This window comes from Talpa occidentalis, unplaced genomic scaffold (assembly GCF_014898055.3).
Source record: "Talpa occidentalis isolate TD23 unplaced genomic scaffold, MPIMG_talOcc4v2.1 talOcc4.8, whole genome shotgun sequence".
In the NCBI taxonomy this organism is placed as follows: Eukaryota; Metazoa; Chordata; class Mammalia; order Eulipotyphla; family Talpidae; genus Talpa; species Talpa occidentalis.
Genome location: NW_023605194.1, coordinates 95,626,933 through 95,649,870, shown reverse-complemented (window position 1 = coordinate 95,649,870; position 22,938 = coordinate 95,626,933). Strand labels below are relative to the sequence as shown.

General features: G+C 50.0%; 1 protein-coding gene and 1 long non-coding RNA gene across 4 annotated transcripts in view; one reads left to right on the top strand and one right to left on the bottom strand.

The window, feature by feature from the left end:
- The window catches only part of SLC25A37 (solute carrier family 25 member 37), a 36,525-nt gene extending 22,233 nt beyond the window's left edge, over positions 1-14,292 (bottom strand). For 2 of the 3 annotated variants that reach the window (XM_037495792.2, XM_037495788.2), the window contains exon 1: positions 14,190-14,292. Coding sequence is in view for 1 of the 3 variants with exons in the window: in XM_037495787.2 (XP_037351684.1) it covers positions 13,891-14,100 (210 nt within the window). In the remaining 2 variants the exon portion in view is untranslated. The other variant, XM_037495787.2, reaches the window with a different exon arrangement.
- A 98-nt stretch (positions 14,293-14,390) lies between these two features.
- LOC129144948 (uncharacterized) lies at positions 14,391-17,801 on the top strand. Its single transcript, XR_008549801.1, has 3 exons — positions 14,391-14,440; positions 14,825-15,341; positions 16,595-17,801. It is a non-coding gene; the product is annotated as an uncharacterized LOC129144948 (long non-coding RNA).
- The last annotated feature ends 5,137 nt before the right edge of the window (positions 17,802-22,938 follow it).

The window sequence follows — 22,938 nt, the reverse complement described above, 5'->3', positions numbered from 1 at the left end:
GAAGAGACACTCAGGAAAGCCTAAAGAGAGAGTTCTTAGCCCAGGTTGGAAAAGCATCATCCGTCATCATCCATCAGGGTCCATTCTCAGAAGGCTGTGGCGGGAACAGCACTAGATCCCAGGGGGATAACACCTGCTGTCACCTACGACGGTGCTGATAAGCACCCCATAGTGATACAGGGCAGCCCTACTCCTATCTCCTTCCACAACTTGGAAGAATTTTTTGGAAGCAAAGAGGGAGCTGAGAGTCATTCCAACTTGAAAACATATCGCATATATTTTCTTTTTACAATGAAGAGTTGTTTCCGAAGCTGACATTGATGTCTAAGGACTAAATATAAATCTTCTATAATTTCCAAAGTACGGTAACACTTCACCCTTCCTGACCTGCATCAACACAAGTACATTAACTGACAAATTGTCTGAGAAGCCAAGATTTATGGGGAAAAAAAAGTTTAACCTTAATTACATTAAAAGAGAACGCACTTTGGGGTTTTAAACCTTTCACTGACAATGACACACAGGCATTTTCTACGGTGTTATTTAAACCAGATTAAATCTTTGCTTCTATCCCAGCCATTTCTTCTGGGTAACAGCTCAGCAGTGTCTAATCACACTAGAAAAGGCCCACGCGCGTCCTCCTTCAAAACACCCAGCCCACAGGCTTCGTAACAAAGACCTGCTATGCCAGAGGAATCCACGTACACAGAAACAGAGGCCAGCCTGGGGTCCGTGGTTCCTGCCATGTCACTGGGCTGGTCTATGGAAAAACATTTTCCAGAAGCTTCTGTCTAACCCCAGAAGAAAATTTTTATATAAGCCCAGGTGAGGCCCCAAATCACTGGAAACTGAGCCCTGGAAACTGAGCCCTCTGCATCTGACGGGGAGAGTAGGGGTAAAGGAAAGAGAAGGCAGAAAAATGTTCAGCTCCAGGGTTGTCTTTAAAAAGCATGCTACAGGAGCCTGGTTCAGGCACAGGCCCTGCAGCTAGCTGGGTGTCTCCAGATGGCCTCTGTCCTCAGGAAAGCGGAGCCGCTGCCCACACTGTCAAGTTTCTCCCTCGTCATCCCACAAATTGTGACCTGGGTGAGCAAAGGTCACTCGGGCAAACCCTCATCTCAACAAACCACATGACTCCATTTAATTCTTAGCCATTTATCTGGCTGCTGCTCCTTCTGGCATTTGCCACTAATGTTACCTATTAATTATGAACCCATTATAAGCAGAAACACTTTGGATATGGCAGCTCCCCTCCCTTCCGCCTCGCTCCCGCCACCTCTGGTCTTCAGCTCTGGAGCGGACACTCCCACCAGGCAGGAGGCCAGGCTTCCCGGGCTTGGTGACCAAACAGGGAGTGAGATGAAAAGATGAAGAAATCTTAGAAGAGATGGAGGAAATTTCTTAACAGGGACACAGGCCCCAGTGTGGTGCCTCCAGACCACAAGAGCATTCTCAGCCAATTCTGCAGAGCCATAAATCAGAGCGTCAGGAGAGTATGGGTGTCCGTCGGATGACCAGGCACCTCGGCGACACGCTGTGACGTTCTCGGGGCCAGAGGGAATAGTACAGTTGAGTCCTAATGCGTGTCTCCTGCAGTCCAGATATGGACATCAAGGTATTATTTCCTGATCCCTCCCAACAAGGATCAAGTTGCCAGAGGGAGGGCATGTTCTGTACCCCTAACAAGAATGACTCCTCAATACTCTGTCCTACCTGCCAGAGGGGTACCTTGTGAGAGGACCTCAGAGGGGTCAGGGCCCCCGCTCTGTAGCACCAAGCACATGTGGCCATTCGCCACAGACACCACCTTCTGAATTAATTCAGTCACTCAGTGAAGTCCAGGGCATAAAGTTGCATTTTCGCAAATGCCTTTCAACCCTTCCTCAGCAGAGACATTGCTATGAATCAGGCACAAGACAACATTTACCAAACAAGCCACAGAAACAGAGATGGAAAAAAGAGACTTCTTGGTTCCTCAGGGACAGACATACCCGGGCTCACCCCTTCCACTCTCACACACTGGCACCTTCTTTTTCTGGTCTGACTTTTGGATACGATCATGAGTCAGACACCCGTTCCTTTAATCCAGGCTGGCAACAGCACCAGGACACCCGTGGGGCATCCTCTAGTACCAGGGAGCAGAGCACCAACAGTCAGAGGCAGCGCCTGGTGAGCTCCTGTCCTCTACGACCCTGGGTAGAAAGCTTTCTGTGGGCTGCAGGCACCCACCCTCCACCTTTTGCTCCTCCTGCCAGGCTTTGGGGGCAGTCAGAGCACCAGCAAGGCCCTTGATGTAGTAGCAGGAGGACAGGGGACCCCAAGACAAATGCATCTGTGTCCTACCTCCTTTCCTTACTTTCCCATGATCATGAGCAAGCCAGGAAAACAGGCAGGAGAGACAAGGTGGGGAGGAGGCCAAGGGTCTGCACCCTTTGGGAGGATTTGCTACCTTCCCTCTCGACAACATCCTCAGCCTCATGGGCCTGGCACTCAAGGGACAGGCTCACTTATGAAGGAAAAGGGAGCTTATAAAACAGCCCCCCGGAGATGCGGCACCCAGGTAGCCTCCTACCGGGTCTGCAGCCACCTGGCCTCAGCAGTACCTCCCCTGGGTCCTATGGTACCCATTTAAAATGTATTTCTGAGCACACCTGGTGTATAACAGGCATCCTCATCACCTAGCTACAAAGGCAGCAGCAGGGTGCCACACTCGTCTCACTCAGCAGATGGGGGACACTGTGTAAGGAGAGAGGTTAAGCACCTGAGGCCGTGCAGCTGCAGTGAATCCTACAGTCGCTGGAACCAGAGACTGCAGTTTCCATTCCAATAAGCTAACCTTACTCCTTAACAGGATCCCAGTTTGATAATAAATACCATGACCTGGCACCTGCAGAGAGCTTTATTTATACTTTTTAAATGGTTAAAAGCTTGTTCACTGCAAACCTGGCTGTATTTTCTTACTAGACACAATAAGCAGAGGTGAAAGGTAGGCAAGACAAGCATTGTGTTCTTCCCTATTTAAAATGAGAAAACTGCAGCCCTGTAGACCAAGGCACTATGATGCACTGCTCTTCCCAAGAAGTCATTTTTTTTTAAAAGATTTATTTATGCATACAAGAGCTGGAATACAGGCCAGAGATGTGAGGTGGGGTGGGGTGTGTGAGGATTCACCAGAAATAGAGGAGGGAACGGAGCAGGCAGACTGACTGAAATACACTGCTGAGGGGAGTAGTGGGCGAGACAGGAGAGGTCTGTTGCGCCATGTGTGTTGCTCCCTGCCGGCCGGGTATCGAACTTGTGCTGCAGAGGCTGCAGATTGCTTCATAGTGCGGTGCTTAACCACTTGCGCCACCATGGAGGCCCCCAAGAAGTCATTTTTATGCCATGATCTGGAAAACCCTCAAGTCGGTCACAGTTCACTTATTCTATCGAGTCATCTCCCTGCTGAAACAAGAAAGAGCCAAGGCAGCTGCAATTTGCTCCAGGTCTGGTGGCAATAACCATGTCATCTTTCCCTTGCCTTCCATTACAGTTGTATGTGGCCAGTAAGCTCCAAGCTACAGCCTACGTTTCATGCCAGTGATTCCTCAACTCTAGCTCCTCCTTCCTAAGAGGGTCCATCATTTCCTCAGAGCCCAGCTCAGGGGCTCTGCATCATTAACCTCTAAGTCTGCACCCAGCACCTCGCTTGCTTGCTCCCACCCAATTCCTTTCTCAAGTCACCCCTTCGCTCTGGTGTAACAGAAAGAGGCCTCAGTTTCAGGGTATGCTATTTTTCGGACACTCAATTTCTCATCTGTGAAATAAGAAACAGCACACACCTTTTCCTACCTTCAAGGCAGAGCTAAAGAGGATCATATGACAGAATAGGTCAAAATCACGTAAAAATCCTGCAGTATACATCGCTACACCAGCATACAAATATAACCAGGCTTTCCAGTAATAACACTTCTAGAAATGATACTAGAAGCTAATACCGAGGGTTTAATGTGTACCTGCCACAATTCTTATCCTTCTAGGTGCGTCATAATTCTCATAGCAATGCTCCAAGGTAGATATTGTTCTTCCCATTTTACAGATGAGAAAAATAAGGCAAGACAGATTTTGGTAACTTGCCAAGCATCATCCAGGCTGTCTGGCCCCAGAGCCTGTGCTGAAATCTAAACTGCTCTTGTCTTAATCTTAAGCATATTACCTCTGATAGGATCTGTCATTAGCTGGGCATGCTAAGATTTACAAAAGTTGCCCACTGGGCTTCTCAACAACCCTGACAAGTAGGGAAGCAAGGAGATGAGTCCAGGAGACTAATATAATCTATTAGACGAGGAGCCACCAGCCCGGAGAGATGACTCACCCAATGTTTCAAGCTGGCTGGTGGCAGGACTAGCACTTAAATTCATGGATCCATTCCCTCCCTTTCTAGGGCCCTCAACACCAGCGTAGTCTGAGACACACACGCCCTTCTCACCGGCCCCCGCCTATAAGAGCATCTCGAATGTAGTATTTAGGGCCACGCCAGGGAACAAAAGCTGCCAGTGCCATGAGATCAGCCAGGGGCTTTTGCCAGCCAGACCTCAGGGTGCCACAGCTGAGTTTCTCAGCTGAACACGCCCAATGGCTCCAGAAGCTGGTGGCCCACAAGGAGGTCCTCTCAGTGATGCGAAGCTGCAGTCCCTCAACTTGACCCCAGGTGGCCAGACGTTTCCTAAACCTGTTATGCAACTCTTGCTTCAACCGAGCTGCTGCTCAGATTTTTCTCTATTTCAACATGTTTTGTTTCCTCTTCAGAGAGAAAGTATGAATGTGAAACCGTAACACCTCTTAGTGACCAGACAACAGCCCTTCCCAGCTGTCTGGGATTACGGATAGGGTAGGGGATGTTTCAAAGGTACCTTCTGGGAGCCAATTTCAGCTTCCAGAATAACTAACAACTGCAGAAGTAAGGAAGAGAATGGGGGTGGGGAAAATGGGGGGCTTGTCACTGTCTCCCTATAGAGGGAGCCAACTCAAGGTGCCAGGCAAAGAAGCCTGGAATGACACCCCTCGGCAGGCCTCACCCTTCCAATGGAGGCTTGAGTACAGGGGCATCCAGACACCCAGACCCTGTGCCCATTTGAAAGTGACATCAAGTTAAGCCATTCTTCTCTTCAGAGGGAGCGGCCTGCCGCCTAAGCTCAGGGTCTAATTATAGAGAGCATACTTTGGGAACAGACCCAGGCAGGACTTATTTTGGTGACCAGCCTGGTGTCTAGCACAGTGCCTGGCAAGGTTGGCACTCAGTAAAGGTGGAACGAATTAAGCAGATAGCCAGCCAGATGAATTAACAGCCTCGTGGGGTGTAACTGTGGCTTGTGGGTTCTATAGCCAAAAAAAAAAAGATAACCCAAAGAGCAGAGAAAGTTTTTTTTGTGGGCATGATACAATATGGATTCAAAAACGATGCAATAAAATAAAATAGAAAAAGGAAAAAAAAAGTCCAGGGCCTCCTGGGTGGCACAGGGGTTAAAGTCTCAGCACTATCAAGCTATCGCTAGCCAGTGTGATCCCTGGCCAGGGAGCTGACCCACATGGCACAGCAGACCTCTCCTGTGTCGCCCACTGCTCCCCTCAGCAGTGTATTTCAGTCAACCCTCCTGTTCTGTTCCCCACTCTGTCTCTGGTGAATCCTCTTACCCTCCGCGCCTCTGGCTTACACCCCAGCTCTTGTATGCATAAATAAATAAAAATAAATCTTAAAAAAAAAAAAAAAAGCTCAGGTGTAACATGGGCAGAAGCTCTAGACATTTTTCCAAAGAAGACATGCAGATCGATGACCAAGAGGTGGATGTAAAGATCCTTAGTATCACTAATCTTCAGGGAAATGCACATCAAAACCACAATGAGATACCATCTCATACCTGTAAGAATGGCTGCCTTAAAAAAGACAAGAAATAACAAGTGTTGGCAAAGATGTGGAGAAACGGGGCGCCTCCTACACGGTTGGTGGAAACGTAAATTCCAGTCACTACAGAAAACAGGAAGTTCCTCAAAAAATTAAAATAGAAGAAACTACCACATTGATCCAGTCATTCCATTTCTGGGTATTTATCCAAAAAACACAAAACACTAACTCTGAAAGGTAACTGTACCCACATATTCACCGCAGCATTATTTACAACAGCTAAGCTATGGAAATAACCTAAGAGATCCCATCAGTGGGTGAAAGGAGAAAGAATAAGGAAAATGCAGTCTATATGATGGAATATTATTCAGACATAAAAAGGAGAGCCTGTCATTTGTGTCATCTCAGGTATATGTGGAATCTAGAAAAAAGAAAAACCACAAGATCAGATTCATGCCAGAGGTCGGGGTGGAGAGGTGGGGGGTGTTGGTGAAAGTGGTCAAAAGACACAAACTTCCAGTTACCAAATGAGTAAGGACTTCCTGGGGATGTAATGTGGAGCATGGCAGCTATAGCTAACACAGATTGCATAGTCAAAAGTTGCTAAAGAGTAAATCAAAAAGTTTTCATCACAAGAAAAAAAGTTTGTGACTGTATGATGACTGATATTAATGAGATTTATCGTGGTGATCGTTTCACAATATATACAAAACATCCAATATATACATATACAAATATCTAATTCTGTTCAACACTGACAAATTTTAAAAATAAATGGAAACCTAGTAATCATTTAATAGCAGACTTCAAAGCCTTTCCCCTACAACTCTTTAAAACTCTGCCTTCATTCATTCAACCAGAACTCACAGAACACCTTTCCATGTCACACTCCGGTGGACAAGTCAGCAGGAGGAGGGCCTGGGACTCTGCGCACTCCACAAAAGTTTTATTCTGAAGACAACCGGAGCAGCTAGAGGATGCTAGATGGGGATAAAAACCACCAGATCTGGAAGCTTCCCCTCAGCCCCCTTGAGGGCTCTACTGCTCCTGGAGAACGTTAGCAGGATCAGCTATCGGTGATTTGCAGTAATTCATTCAACAAATACCTAACTGAGCATGCACTACATGCCAGGTGCTGTTTCTAGGGATGTAACACAGCAGAGAATAAAAGAGAAAAAAAATTCTACCCATTGGGAGCCTACATTTGAATGACAAGAGACAGGCCATTAGCAACATGAAAAACATTATGAAAAAAATAAACCATATACAATATATATAAGTAAACACTATGTGTTAGAAAGTAATCAGTGCTGTGGAGGAATACACAGCAGAGGGGGCAATAGAGAAGTGTGGTGCTGGGAGGAAAGAGGAAGCCATCACTGAAGAGGAGAGGCTGGGTCCATGGACCGAGGTTGTCATGGGAGAAGAGAACAGAGGCGTCACCGCTGCAGACAGAAGGAACAAGTCTTGGAAGCAGACTGGGGAGTGTGGGGGTCGAGAAAAAGCCAAAGCCAAGCTTCTGAGAGAGGGGTGCAGGTCAAAGGGCAGGGACATCCTGGATACTGAGGCAGTCAAGTGGATACCCAGAGCCCACTGAGACTGGACCACACCCCGGCCTGCTCTGATGTCAGGACCCAGGGGAAACTGAGGCAGGTGCCTGGGGGAGAAGAGGGCAGAGCAGAATATGAGAAGAGCAGGAGGCTGCCAAGGGACTGAGAGCTGCAGGGTGTCAGGGTGACACACAAGCCCCTTCAGCAGTGGCAGGGGCAACAGAGGGGCCAGGAAGAGGATGTCAGGTCTAGGCAAGGAGGTTACTGGCACCCTCCATGAGGTTTTAGCGAGTTTGGGCAAAAGGCAAGACCTGGGAGGGGCGGGGGAGAGGTGATAAGGTGAGGAAGTAGAGACCGAGTGTGAAGGACATTTTCATGTACTTGCTATTTTAAGGAGAAAAAAGAGCAACAAGAGTTTGTTTCCAAGAGGAAGGAGGGAAGTACTCGGGCACCAAGGTAAGAGGGGGCAGCCTTGGACATGGACAAAGACTTTAGAGAAGGAGCAAATGGGGTGGCAGTGGGGTTTAGAGATACTAGAAACTAGGAGAGTCAAGAGAAAGATGCCAGACTAACCACCTCCGTGACCTTCACTGAGAACTTAGCCAGACATGCAACAACAGCTTCATGTACGCTGTTGCCACCTGCCATCCAGGTGTTGGTGGATGGCTTGGACAAATCACCCTTCCCTAGCCCCAAGGGGTCACTCCTGAGGAAGAGTGGACTCTCCTCACCTTGTGACAGGAGGGGCTAGCACAGTGAACAGGCTGGACAGCAGCAGGGAGAGGAACAACTGGGATCCGGGTTTCTTTAGGAACTAGGAAGCAAGATGGCAGAGGAGGCTGAGAAGTGTGGGGGTACGGCGGTTGAGAAGCAAGACCATGCAGACTGACCAGAAAACATCCAAGGTCAGGAGGCTGTGCGGAGCCAGAGAACACAGGAATGTTGGGTACCAATGAGGCAACGTCTCTGGAAGGACTCAGCTGCCCAACTGAACAAGGGGCCATCGGGATTGGGGCCTGAACCGGCTGGTACTGGAAGGAACAGTGGCAGAGAGACCTGAGGACCCAAGAGACACTTCGGGGCCACAGGGTCCAGGCAGCATGAGGGTGAAGACGTAGGGAGCTCACTACAAGGAACTTCCAGTGGGCACAGTGGAAAAATAAGAGAAGGAAGCAAAGCTGGGTCAGGAGAGAGGAAGCAGGAAGAAAATTAATATCTGCAGTTTACAGATAAGAACATGAAAACTCAGAAATGCTGAGTGTCCTGCACACCCAGTAAGTTAAATAGTCCAAAATGGTTTTCTGAGTGTGAAAACTCAGTAGGAGTTTGAGAGAAGGGTCACAGTTAAATGAAGAGAAAGTGGTTAGCTACACCCATCCCGTGAAGAATGTCAGCTGTGAGATGCAAGGTGGCGGCGGGGTGCGGAGGGCAGCCTTGGGCGGGGCGGCCTCGGCCGCAGGTGAAGAGCCCAGCAAACACAGGCCGCGGTGATGTGTCTGCAGCCAGCTCTGTGGGGCCAGACGGCTTGCTTAAGATTAGAAACAAACAAAAATAAAATTCTTTGAGAAAGAAAGGCCAGATACTAGGGGAGACATGATAAGAGCCAGAAAGTTTGGGGGTGTGAGAGAGGCTTCCAGAGGCTGCTCACCAGCCAGGCAGTTCACCCAGTGGGTGAGGAAGTGGGAAGGAGGGCCGGAACACAAGCATGTGAAACAGGCCCTGAGTCCTGCCTGAGCGCTGTCACTGCTCCAAAGAGGGCGGGCATGAAAGCCCGAGGGAACGCAGGGCACAGGTCGCTAAACATGCCCAAATGCAAACCAGGAAGAAGGATGGGAAGCCCTGAGCCTCCCCGGCCCATCCCAGGGGGACACCCCCACGTGGCCTAAGGTATAAAATCAACTAAATCCCCCCATCAAACCCAACCTCCTCTCCCTCCGGAAAAGCTGGGGCTGCCTTCACTGGTCACTATAATTCTAGAGGTCCCCTCCAGCCCCTGCCATGGTGTATTTCCCCCCTATTTCTGAGGGGTGTCAGGGGAAGGCAGGCAGGAGGCTCCAGCACTTGGGGACCAAGTGCTGACTCTGGGACTGGGGGGGACACAGCGTCAGGCCCAGCACCCCCACTCTGGGAATCAGCATGTCTACTGGGAGTTCAGAAACGAAGGACAGAAGTTCAATAGACACTTCTGGGCCTCCTTTTGACCCCATGACACCCGCCCCCTCAAGTCTACCTTTTAAGCCAACCATCTCCCAATGACAAAGAACAGAAAAGAAGGGAGAGACCAGAAAAAGACAGAGGGAGGAGAGACAAGACCTACACCCTTTGGAAAATTAATGGCATTACTGTACTTCATTTCCAAAGCACTAAAGTAGGTGAGGAGACTCCCAACTGCAGAAGCAGCCTGCAGCCAGCTGCAGCAGCTGCCTTCACCTCCCTGAGCACCCTTCCCACCGGGTGGCCTGCTATGCTGGGACCATGAGGTGTAAAGGCAGAAGCTGAGTTGCCCTGGACCTGCCTGGCTCCAAGCTGGTCAGAGTCAGCAGGGATATAGAAAACTGGGCCATGCAGAGCTGGCAACCAGCTCAACACCACCATCCTAGACGGATGCTGAGCCTTACACACGGCTGTCAGCTCGGCGGTGCTCCAGGTCCCTCGGCGCCCTGGCTGGAAGGAGGGCTTCTCCCAGCAGATCATCTCCCTGACAAGCAACGGGAGAAGGAGGCTATGAGAGGGTCAGAGGAAGTTCCCTCGCTTCAAATCTTTCCTGTTTCCTTTTGCCCCTGCTTTCACCACCTCGGGACTCGCATGGTCTACGAGTGGTGTGCCTAATCTGGTTGGAATTTCCTCCTCCACCCACCTGGCATTCTCCCCACAGACTTGAGAGTTCCCGACGAGGGGTTCTTACATCCACCCCAAGCACTAGGCTAGGTGAGCACACCACTGGCCACTCTGGAGCACCAGGAGGAGGCACGTGGGAGACCTGCAGCAAAGCCCTAGTTGGGAGGGAACAAGTCATTGCTATCACAAGGCAAAAACCCTACAGGGCTGGGGTTCCCTCTGTGGCCCCACTGCCAGGGCTCCAACTGCAGAAGCAGCCTGCAGCCACAGGCCCCAGCAGCCTGGCCCTTAACAGGTTGGGAGCACTCATCCCATATGGGAAGGAGGAAGACAACACAGCAAGGAGAAACAAAGTTGCCAAAGGTCTTGCAAATCCCCATTTAATAACCACAGGCTGTTGACCACTAGAGCTTGATATTAGTGACCATCAGGTTCTGCGTTCTTCATTCTTTTTTGGCCATAACCTTGATCCGCAGCCAGCGTGCGCTGTACACAGCCACCCCGGGAACATGCAGACACACAGAACCCAAACAGAAATCCATGAAGCAACACTTCTTATTTGCATGCCATGCATGCTTATAATCTGTGCTCTCCCCAATCTTTTTTAAAATACTGGTCCCACTAATGGGTCATAACCCATACTTTGAAAAGCAGAGATTTGGATGGAACCTCACAGGCAAGGATATTTAATATGTAACTGTAAGCATCAGTGAGCTGTCTTTCTGCACTTATGATAACAGAATCTGGCAGCTGGCCAGGCTCAGTGCGCAAAGTGACCAACACTAGGGTCCACGAGCCACACAGCTGGAACTGAAAAGCTGGAAAAAAGCAGGCCTACCCAAGACTCTTAATTAACCTTACAAGATCAAAGTTTAAAAAATTAAGTTTTTTTTTCTTCCAAGATACGATTTACGTTGACTTCGCTTCAGTTGCAATAATTATTGGGAATTTCAAGTAACATGGAGGAGGTTGACAGGTGTTCTGTAGTCACAGAACAGGGCACAGGTTAAAAAGGGGGAGGGAGACACCGAAGTGGTCCACAGTGCCTATTTTGGGAGTGATAAAACAAGGCAAAGAACAGAGCCCAAGGGAGGAAGTATGTGAGGAAAAGGGTCTGAAACCCCTCCAGGACTCCTGCCTCAGTTACACAGGACCCCCATCATCCAGCGTACTTGAGAAGAACACACTGAGGTCTCCCCAAGTAAAGCCTGTCCATGACAACGCAGGGCTGATATCTCATGCTGGGCACAGACAACTGTGCTGATCTTGGCAGACCTTGTCACTGGGCTACAGCCTCCCCGCTGGGATCATGCAACAGGGCTTAACTCTCTCTGTGCCTTTGTCTCGGCTGAAAAATGAAAGGAATCATCCTTGCTACCCCTTCCAAAAAAGTTGTAACAGTAAATGAGAAGTGCTGTAAAAACAAGCCCCGGTACAGAAAAAGCGTGGAAAACCTACAGGTCATTATTCAAAGTCACATTTAGAGTCCCAGAACCTACACGCTCTCACCGACTAGCTGACCCCAAGCCTTCATTTTCCAGTCCATTCTAAGGCAGGCGGCTTGTCGAGGATGGCCCCACCATCTCCTCGTGCCACATGTGTTAACTGCCCGGAGGTGAAACTGGCTACGAAAGGGAATACTAAGTACACAGTGACGCCTGGTTCAAAACATACCAGCACCAGGCAGGAGGAGGGGCAGGGAGGAAACTAAACACACACAGATCACATAATTTAAAGATGTGAGATGAATGCCTCTTTACAGTGTCAAGGGCAGCTCAAAAGGCATGACTAATGATTTCTAAAGAGAAGCCAGAATGATGTTCTGAACTAAACTCTCAGCAAAGAGGCCAAGGGCCTCAGAAGTGGTATCGTTCTTGACGGGACATTCATTTCCCTAACCCAGTGGGCTGAGTGCCCGCTCAAATGACATCTCCCCCTGCCTAACTTTCCCCACACTCTGTGGGACACTTGAGACAACAACTTCAAAAAACAAGGAATTTTACTACACGTGAGGGATTCTTTCCTATATAAATATCACCTGGTTTCTGTCCAGGGTCTTCCCGGGAGGAGCTTTGAAAACCTAAGAGACTCGATATCCCTAGAGGCCTTCAGAACTGTGGATGGTAAGGACCATTCTTCTGAAACCCCAAGCGGATGGTGGCAGAACAGAAGGGGTGATGGCCAGGCCCAGCAGCGCAATTAAGGACTTCACCTTAATGAGAACCAGGTCCTCTCCCACAGGACCTGTGGCTGTCCAGCCACTGACCACCAGCTCTGCAGAGCTGCCCAGGGCTGGGAAAACAAGAAGTCCCACATTCTGGCCTTTACTGGGCATGTGGGGCCAGCATCAGCAATAAGATACAGCAGCTGGTGGGAGGCTCTGTGGCCCCCCAAGATAACTTCCCCAAACCTACCAAAGCACACTGGGGCTGGAGTCAAGAGAATACAATGTGGCATGTGAGCAGGCTGTTCAGTTCACCTGCCCAAGCTGCAGCTTCTTCATCTGGTAACCCCAGGGCTGCCTGTGGCTGGAGTCAGCCTACAAAGTGCAGCGTGTGATATTAGCATCACTTCCCTGCACCACTCTATCCCCTGGTAATTCCATGACATGAACAGGCCTACAGTTCTCAGTCCAGAAGGCTAAGAGAGAGCTGCCTGGCTAAAGTTGCCTCCCTACATAAAAGCATTTAAAACTACCCGGGAAGTGTCAGGCAAGCTGAGCGCCTGTTACACAACCCAGGAAAAGGTGGCAGAGCACAGGCTCTGCCGCCTGCCCATCTCCCGCAACAGAAACCTCCGGAGAGTGGCCCTGCAAGACTCCCTGCCCCTCAGCGGCCGAATTTGAGGGGAAGAGGTGCAAAACCCTGAGAAGAGAAGACAACACAGGGCTTCGCTGAACCCGTACCCCCAACAGAGCTGCCACAACCAGCAGAAATACTGTTGTTCCCATGCCCGCCCACCCAAAAAAAACCCCGGGTGCAGAAAACACACACACGCTCGCGCAGGGCGCCGGGCCGCGCGGGGCCCCGCTTCTCCGCCCCAGCTTGGTTACCAGCCCGCGGCGGCGCCGAGCTCCCCAGACAGCCCGCACGTGGGGGCAGCCCAGGCCACCCACACCGGCCCGTGGCCGCCCCGTCGCGGTTTGGATACCGCGGCCGCAGCGGCAGCTGCCACAAGCCGAGCCCCAAAACCACGGATCGCGCGGGCAGACGTGGTCCGACTGCCTGAAGCTGCGCCGACCGCCTCCCTCGGGGCCCCGCCGCCCGGCCACGGCTGGTGGCACTCGCCACTCCTCCCCGATCGCAGCGCCGCCAGGAGCCAGCCCTGCGAGGCGGCGGGAACCGCGGTGCCGGGCGCCGACAGCGGCACCCGGGCGGGTTTGGGGCACCCGCGGCGCCCCGGCGAGCGGCGGAAGGAGCTGCGCAGCGCACTCGCGGCGCCCAGGCTGCGCGCGCCCAGCCCCGGGGAGACCCCGCGCGCCGCAGCCCACGCGCGCCGCGGCCCGGGAGCGCGTGGCCCCGAGCGCTGCCCCACGCTGCCGCGGAGCGGGCTGCAGACGCGCGCGAGCGCGCCCCCCTCTCGGCTCGCCCGGTGCCTAACTTCGGGCTCCACGCGCCTCACCTTCACCGAGTCTACTGGGTACATGACCGAGTGCTCCAAGATCCCGGCCATCGCTCCGGCTGTCATGTGGGTGGATAAGGAGGCGCTGGGCGGCAGGTTCTCGTAGTCCTCCGACCCGGCGTCCTTGCAGCCACCGGCGCCATCTCGGCTGTCCCCATCCATCCTGCGCCCCACGGCCTGGCTCCCTACGCCGGCGCGGCGGAGCTCCATCCGCCAGCTCCGCGGGGCGCGGGAGGCTGCAGGAGGTGGGCAGGGAGGGGGAGGGGGCGAAAAACTTCACTTCTTAAAGTGGGACCCACCTCCCTGGTGCTGCGGCGCCTGACGCCATGGCGGGCTGGGGTGGAGCGGAGGGGCCCGAGACACCAATCACGGGAAGAGAAGGGGCTGGCGGCGGCTGCGCCATTGGTGTTTGGGACAGTAGGGACCCGCCTCCCTATGTGACGTCGTGTCCAGTGTAAATTTCCAAGCAGCCGGACGGGGGCGAGAGGTGTCCCGGGAAGTTGTACTACCTGGAGGGTGGTGCTGCCCGGCTGGGACAGGCTAGGGACTGGTCAGTGGGGAGGGTCGGCCAGGCCGCAGGAGGGATGTGCTTTGGGCAGGAGGGAGGTCAGGAAGAGTGGTTCAGGGGGAACCCCTCCCCAGAGCCCGGGTTTTGCAAACAGTATTGGTTGCTCTGTAAGCTTTGGCATTCCTAAGGCCTGAACTGGGAAAGTGTCATTTATGGAGAGGTTATGGTGGCTAGATTCGGATGGAAGGCGTATATGGGAATACAGTGGAGTTCTAGAATTGGGGACACCAGTGGTGAACCTCCTTTTGTGTAACAGAAAGGCAAAGTCCTATTCTTGGCTACTTTATTGGAGAGAATACCCATTTGTTTGAATTTTTTGTCTCGTTGAAAATACATAGTTAAATTTCTCCCTCTTTTGATTCTCAGGGCCTACATCTATCTTGCCCTGGACTGACCAAGAAAATAAGTAACCAGGATGGAGTCCTTCTGTGTAGACACCTCCAGGACATTTTCCCTGGGCTTAATATGTCTGAGAGGTCTTCAGAGGGCTGTGGCCTCACAGTGCAAAATGGCCGAGGGGTAGTCTTGCAGCAATTCATCTGCCTGTTTAAGACTCTTGTCTCCTTCTTAAAATCATCCCAAGCTGGCACCTTACAGTGCAACCCAGACTGCTCTATTTTAATCTAAAATTGTCTTGCTAATCTGGAGGGAAAGTGAGGAATCCAAAAGTAGAGGAGGGCCTCAGGGCTATCACTGCTATGGCTTGAGGCCTATCCCCAGCCAGAGAGCTGACCCAATGGCATAGCAGACCTCTCCTGTCTCACCCGCTGCTCCCCTCAGCAGTGTATTTCAGTCGCTCTGCCTGTTCTGCTGCCCACTCTGTCTCTGGTGAATCCTCTCACTCCCCACCCCACTACTATACTATACACTCCAGTTCTTCTATGTAAGTATACTATACTTACTGCATAAGTATATTATACATATAAATATATTATACTTTCTATATATACTATATTATACACCCCAGTTATTCTATATAAATAATAATACAAAAAGTAAAGGAAGTCCTTATGTTTTTGCAAGTCTCCATGACAGCATGGCACCTGCACATTGGAGTGTGTATGTTCCAGGGCTTAAGGCTTGGCTCTAGCTGATCAGCTACTACCACACCAGACACCTTATCCAGCAAAGGCTTTGGTCAGCTGGGCCTTGAGATATGAAAGGGTGGAACCCTCAAGATGCAGCACCTACTCTCTGTACTCAGCCTGGTCCCAACGCTCAGGTCACAACAACCAGACAGCTCCCAGGGATACAGGATCTGAGCATTGTCAACAGAGGCTTCAAGCCCACAGACATCATGTCCCACTTTCGTAGCTGCCAATTGTAGCTCCCAAGATTAGTGCAAGCTCTGTGTTTAGTGATTGCGAGAAAAAAAAGTTTCACTTTTTTTGCCAGTGGTGATTTTTTTTAATTAGTTTATTTACACAAGCACTGAGTACAGTCAGAAGCACGAGAGGGTGAGAGAATTCACCAGAGCCACAGCAGAGAGCAGAACAGGCAGACTGACGAAGTACATTGCTGAGGGGAGCAGCAGGTGGCAGGAACGCTCTGCACACCATGTGGGACCCTCACCGGTGGCTGGGGATCGAACTGGCGCTGCAGAGGCTGCGGGCAGCTTTGCAGCCCAGCGCTCAACCACTGCACCACCAGGGGAGGCCCACCAGTGGTGATTTTTAAGAACCATTTGATCAAAAGCAGTTGAAACTCATTTAGAAATGGAATACCCTTTAGCCAGTACATATTAACTCATTCTCCCACTTTTGGGAATGTGACACAAAGCCTGCATATGTACAAAGCTCTTCCTCAAAGCATTATTTATAGTAATTAGTAGTTGTAAACAACCTAAATGTTCAACTAGAGGAATGACTAAGTAAATTATGACATATGTATTCATGAAATATTATGGGCTATTAAATACTATGACTGTATTATATAACAGCATAGGAAGTTATTATGATGTAAAAGTAGGTGAAAAATAAAAATTCTGTCCACGTTAAAAAGATGTAAACATGCACATGGAAAGAATGACGTGGTTATTGTGATGGGGACGTAGGATTACAGGTAATGAGTTTTACTCTATTTTCAGGCTTAAATAATACTTATTTCTACAATTTAAAAAATGAATCTTTCTTTCAGGATATAATCTACTGTGTGGGAAACCTGAACTTTGCAATGGTGATATTGGTGGAAAGAAGTTACCTTTTGGTCAGTTAATGTAAACAATTCTAAACATAACTTCAGAAACATAAGATTTATTTTAATTTCATTGATGTAAAGCCACAACCATTTACAAAATCTTTAGAATGTTTATCATCTGGATTCAATATTTTTTTTCTCCCTACCCATGGAGAATAATGGCAATTTGGAACTCAGCACCCATCCTAACCTTAAAACTTAAAACCATGTTCTAGAGACTTCCTTGGAGCTGGGAGTCAAGATATGAGTTATATTCTGCAGAGAAGATGAACTGGAGAGATCTGGAAGGTAGACCGGAGAAAGAGAGGTCATTTGCTGCTTTGATGTTGCTGCTGCCCTGCAAGGTCATAGTCACTTGCGTTAGGAGCAGTGGGGGAGGGCAGTATTGCAACTGCGACAGCATTGCAGGGTCCGTTCCCCAGGTTCATGGGTATTGAGAGGAGCTGGGCAGTGGGGATGGCAGCAGGGATGGTGGCAACCTTTGATGCCTGCACCATAGCTTCAGGGTCTTTCCTTAGTGGAGGATGTGGCGGAGCTTCCCTTTGGAAGCCAGTTTGGTGATATGGATCTGAGAGTTACTCCTGGAAGTCCAACCTAAGGGTGACTCCTCTAGCCCTTCCAACAATATTGTGTCTGGCAGCAAATGGACGTAATGATGAAGAAGCCTTTCCTGGATCTTAGAACACAGTGGCCAGCTCTGGTCCTCGACCTCTCCGGAAGGCCTGCTTAGAGACTGGTGATATCCCAGACACCATAACCTGGTGCCTTGACCACAGTGTCAAACCAGGAGGGAGCAGCATGAGGGCCCTGAAGCAGAAGTATGATTCTCTCCTGCTGGGTGAGAGGCTCACAATGATTGCTGGTGCCACCAGGTCTTACGTAAAGTTCCTGAATGTTAAAGTTTTGAAGATGGCCTCACAATGCCCTAACCCAACCGGGAGCTGAGCTCCACTCAGAAAAGGGAAGCGACAGAGCTGCAGGGTGAAGAGCACTTGTCTTGGAATCATGGACCTTTTGAATTCATGGTTCCACCACTGACCAGCTAAGTCAACAGACTCAACCTTATCTGTTGACCATGAACACTGATACTTATCACCTGGTTAAAGAAATACAGAAGAAAAAAATAGAATTAAGGCTCATGGTGAAATGTATATAATTTTGGAGGTGTTTAGTGCAGAGTATAAAGGGTAGAGGTTCAGCCTTTCTCCAAAAATCTACTTTTTCCCCCCCACAATAGCCCTAGCCCTGACATGGCCTGCCCACCCATGCAACACAGAGATGCCTAACCCTACCCTGGATTTAGCCAATGCTGTGTCTCCTGCTGGACCCCAGCACACTACCTGAGCCACTGAACAGGCACAGCTAGTGTGCGTCTCCCAGACCCTGCATGGTGTGGTGCCGGCATGGGGTGTGGCGGGAATAGGGAGAAGGTGCTTTCTGTTTTTGTTTTGTATAGTGTATGCTCATCTGCAGCCCCATTCATTTTAAGTCAAGCTTATACGTAGGGAGGGTCGGGAAGGTCTCTGGACATGTGGGGTTCTTCCCTCTATATGTATCTGGCCCCATAATCCCATAGTCCCTTGTTTTCCTAAATACAGCACTATTTCCTAAAAACTCTACCTGTGATTAATACTGAGGGTGTCCCCATGAGACAGAAGAAGACATGGAGACGAAAAGCTAGCCTCACTCTGGAAACCCACGTCAAATAAAGTACAGGTGGGAGAGGCCATCATGCACAAAACTGAGCATCCTCACTTCACCAGGCTCTCTTTTACAAAGGCTGAGAAGGATAAGGGTCAGAGCTGGGGCTTAATCAGCAGTGGGAGTGAGGAATGCTAATGGCCCGGAGCCTGTTTCCAGGGCTCACCCGCTACAGCCTCTCCTGCTTGAATCCACGGAGGCTGTCACTCATGGGGAGGCTGGGCCTGCACTGCTGTGAGACAGCCCCCTGACTCCTGTTCTGCACCATCTCCTTCCATTGCCCCCTGCATTTCTACTGACAAGACCCAAAGGTGCCTGTGGACCCCTCACCACCTGGGGCCATGCTGTCTCTGCACGGCTTTCAGGCCCACGCTTGCTCCGGATCCTGTGTCCAGGAGGGTGACTCAGGGCCCCAGAGGTGGGCAGAGTGGGTAGCAGAGGAGAGCAGAGACTCATGGAGACAAGGCAGTGGCTAGATCCTGAGCCTTGGCTGCATGTTTGCCTGCAAGGACCACCTACTTCAGTACCCCACACCTGTCATTTCCCCCCTTCCTCAGCTATTTCTGTAAATACACTCAATGTCTTCATGGCCTAAGAAAATCCCTCATCCCTGTTCCACACCTATTGCTCCCCTCCAAGCTGAGGTCCCTGAAAGAACAAGTTTCCGCTGCCCTCTCCTGAGTCAGGATGCGCTTACTCCTGGCTTCTAAGCCCTGCACGTTTCTAAAGGAGCTCTTGAAAAGGTCACCAATGACCTCAGTCCCCAATCAGCCCGCCCCTCTGCGTGAAGCTCTTGACCTCTGCCTCCTCCGGAATTCCTCTCACTTCTCCCTTCCTGCCCTTCCCACAGCGCCCTTTGCCTCCTCCTCTCCACGGCCTGCCCTCAGCTCTTCCTTCTCTTCCCTTTTTTCCTTTCTTCTCTTCCCATGTCCTGTGAGCAGCCCTGGCTCAGGTTTAAACCCTGAACCCTCCCCTGCACTCCAGGCCCACATTCCATGTGCCTCTCTGATTGCATCACCTAAATATTCCACTTGAATCTAGAACTCAGAGTACCGCTGTCCCGGGTATGCCGAGACAAGTACACCTACTGGGTGACTTCAAAGAAAAACAAAAATGTAACAGCTAAAGCGCCAAAGTGTGAGCCAAGGCTCCCTCCAAGGGAGGATCCTCCCTGTCTCTCCTAGTGTCTGTTGCCTCTGGGTAATCCTTGGTGTCCTTGGCTTGTAGGTACATCGCTGTACTCTCTGCTCTGTCTGCACATGAGCTTCTCCCTGCGAGTCTGTGTCAGTGTCCAAATTTCCCTTTTCACATAAGGACACCTGTCACATTGGGTTAAAGACCCAGCAAATGCATATATAACTTCACCTTAACTTGATTATATCAGCAAGGATCCTACTTCCCAATCAGGTCCCATTTGTAGGATCTGAGCAATGTGGGAGACTCTGTTCAACTCATCCAGTGAGCTGGAAAGGCAAGAGCACCAACTAGGGGCCAGGAGGCCAGGCTTCCAGTCCTGACTAATTTTTAAAATTTATTTATATATATATTTTATCTTTGTTAATTTTTATTTTTTTAGGTATATCACATTATTATTATTACAACATTGTTCACTCTTAAACAATGTTTGCTTCCCCCCACCCCCTCAGGTGTAGTCCCCATAGAGTTTCCTTCCCCAATGCACCCGTGCACCATCACCTCAGTCCCCTGTGCTCTTCCCTCCCTCCCTCTGATACCTCTCCCTCCTCCGCCCCTGCAGGATGTCTCTGATTTATAATTGTCTGTTTTTATTTTGTTGCATTTTGCATTATTATTTTTTTTTTACACTGATGTCTTATTTGGTTCCCCTATATTCCTGCTGAAGTGAAACCATCCAATATTTTTCCTTCTGACTTATTTCACTGAGCATAATTCCTTCTAGTTCTATCCACGTTGCTGCGAATGGCATGAGATTGTTCATTTTTAAACAATGTTTGCTTTTCCTTTCTCAGGTAGTCCCCGTAGAATTTCCACCACCAAGGCACCTGTGCTCCATCACCTCAGTCCCCTGTGCTCCTCCCTCCCTTGCTCCTCCTCCTCCCTCCCCTGCATGACGTCCCTGGTTTATAGTTGTCTGTTTATTTTTGTTTTGTTGTGTTTTGTTGTGTTTTTCATCTGACTAATGTTTCTTGCCCTAGTTCCCTTGTTGTAGAGCAACCCCGATACAAAACGGGGTGCCTGACTGTGGGTCCTCACCCGCGCGCTTAAAAGGACTTATCAATGCTCTACTGCAGGCACACGTGAAAGGTTAATAAAAGGTTTATTTACAAGGGAAAGGGAAATGAGGAAATGTACAGCTCTGGGAGAAAAGTGGGAGACAAAGTTTTAAATGAGTCCTACCCGATCCGCCGATCAGGAATCCCAAAATGGCGCTCTGAGAGCTGGCCGCCAGCCAGGAGCGGTGAAGCCAGGAGGCGAGCGATCACGAGCCAGAGAGCGAGCAAGGCCCACGTGTTTGGTTTTTATATCCAACCTGGTTGCCCAACTCCACCCTCAGGTCCCAGCCACCCTCCCCTTGGTGGTGATGGGATTTGTCTTTCCCAATGTCCTGATGGCTTTGGTCTGGAGTGGGGGTGGAGTCCACAAAGCCTGTATGAGATTATCTCAGGACATCCTTTCCCCCTAACACCCTTATCTGCAGAAAGAGGGGTGGACTCAGTGGTGTACAGGCCCATCCAGCTCATGTTTCTTATTTAAAACTGAATTCATAATCCTTCCTCCCAATCAACAACTCTTTCTGATGCCATTTTTGTCTGTATTTTATCTGTTTTCCCAGGCAACCAACTGGTCAGCTTAGAGCCACTGACTCCTCTCTCTCTCCCTCTCAGATCCTGTTGCATGGGTATATTCAGTCCCTGAGACAGCCTTACTTGCAGCTGTGGCAACCAGATAATTTATCATTCAAATTGGACAGTTTTTAAGAGTGAATGGGACACTGTTAACCACTCTACTTTCCCAGGACAAAAGTTATAATCAGACTGTCCTGGGAAAGCTCAGACATATGGTCACCCCACTTGGAGCCATCCTTGCTTTCCATCCCAAACCATCTCCCTGAACCAGTGGTCCTCTTAGCAAGGGCTCCCCAGGCCTCCACCTGGGGAGTACTCATTTCTTAGCTCAGATGGTCCCCCTTCCAAGCAGCCTTCTCTGACCCCCAGGAGGTGAGCCGAAGTCTATGGCTTCTCCACGCCTCCTTCCCATCACCCTCCACTTTGTGTTACAGTCTGCCAGCTATGTCTTACATTCCTGTACACCCTAAGGTCTTTGAAAATGTAGATCATGCAAAAAATTATTTATTAAATGAGTAAGAGTTGCATTTAAAAGAGCTCCCAAGTTCCTATATAATAGCATTAAAACATCACAGTCCTGATCTCCAGGAAATTAAAACATGCTGCACACAGATCCAGAAGCTCTGCACACAGTTTGTGGAGAAGAGAGAAAAGTCACTTTTTTCCTTCCAAAGTGCATGTCACAAATGCTAAATTAGTGTGCTGCCCTTTTTAGGAACATGGAATGGTGAAGCCCTGGAACTGGAAGAGACCTAGATGATGATGATGCGATCTAGAAGCCATATCTCACTGGTAAACTGAAGAATTTCAGGAGCTAAAGTAATGCATCCAAGGCCACAAAAGTGAGTAGTGCAGAGCTGGGTTAAAACCAGGTGTTCCATTTAGCACTCATCAACCACCCGCCTTGGAAATAAACCCTGGGGCTGATAAGACTTCTTTATTGCTGTCATTAGTCCTATCTCAGATACCCGCTCTCCAAAAATCAATAGTCATTAATTCTCTACTCTGCTGGGTTTGCCTGATATGGCTCGTTAGCATACGGCCTCATTTGCCAAATTCCAGGTGAATTTTATACCGAGCCCTGCACTCCATTAGCGAGAGCTCACTAGTGTTCAGACAGCACCGCTGCCATATAGCCAACGTCTCCAACAGATGGCTGAGAAGTGTCAAGAAACTCTTCAGGAGATGGCATAGGCTATAATGAAGCTCCAAAGTTTATACTTTGGAGACAGACCCAGATTGGTGATAAGCGCCTTTGCTCCCAGGATTTGCCCTCACGGGATGCAGCTCACCTGGACTGTGAAGCACCAACAATGCCATTTCCCATCTGGGTGTCACATTTGTCTTCTCTGTCCATAGTGTCCTGCTGTGCATGCAATGTTTCTCCTGGCCATTAGTCATTTGTGTCTCTCAAGTGTGCACCTCAGTTTCGGGTGCCTCTGGAGGGCGATGGCAGAGCCACTGTGAATGTACAGTTGAAAGACACGCCAGGACCAGGGTCACCAACGGCCACCGCCAGAGCTGAGCTACTACAGGAGCCTCTCAGAAGAAGGAGAACTGAGGATGGGCATTGGGTCCCCACATGCACGGTCGCCTTCAGACACAGAGGAAGGAGGGGCGCTGGGAGGGGCCTCAGAGAACAGCCAAATCTTCCCCCTTCTTTGGGCTCCCAGAAGGAACCTTTCAGCTACTGTGCTGGGGGAGGGAGCACCAGTATCCAAAGCCCCCAATTTGCTAAATGGAGTTGGATGGTATTTT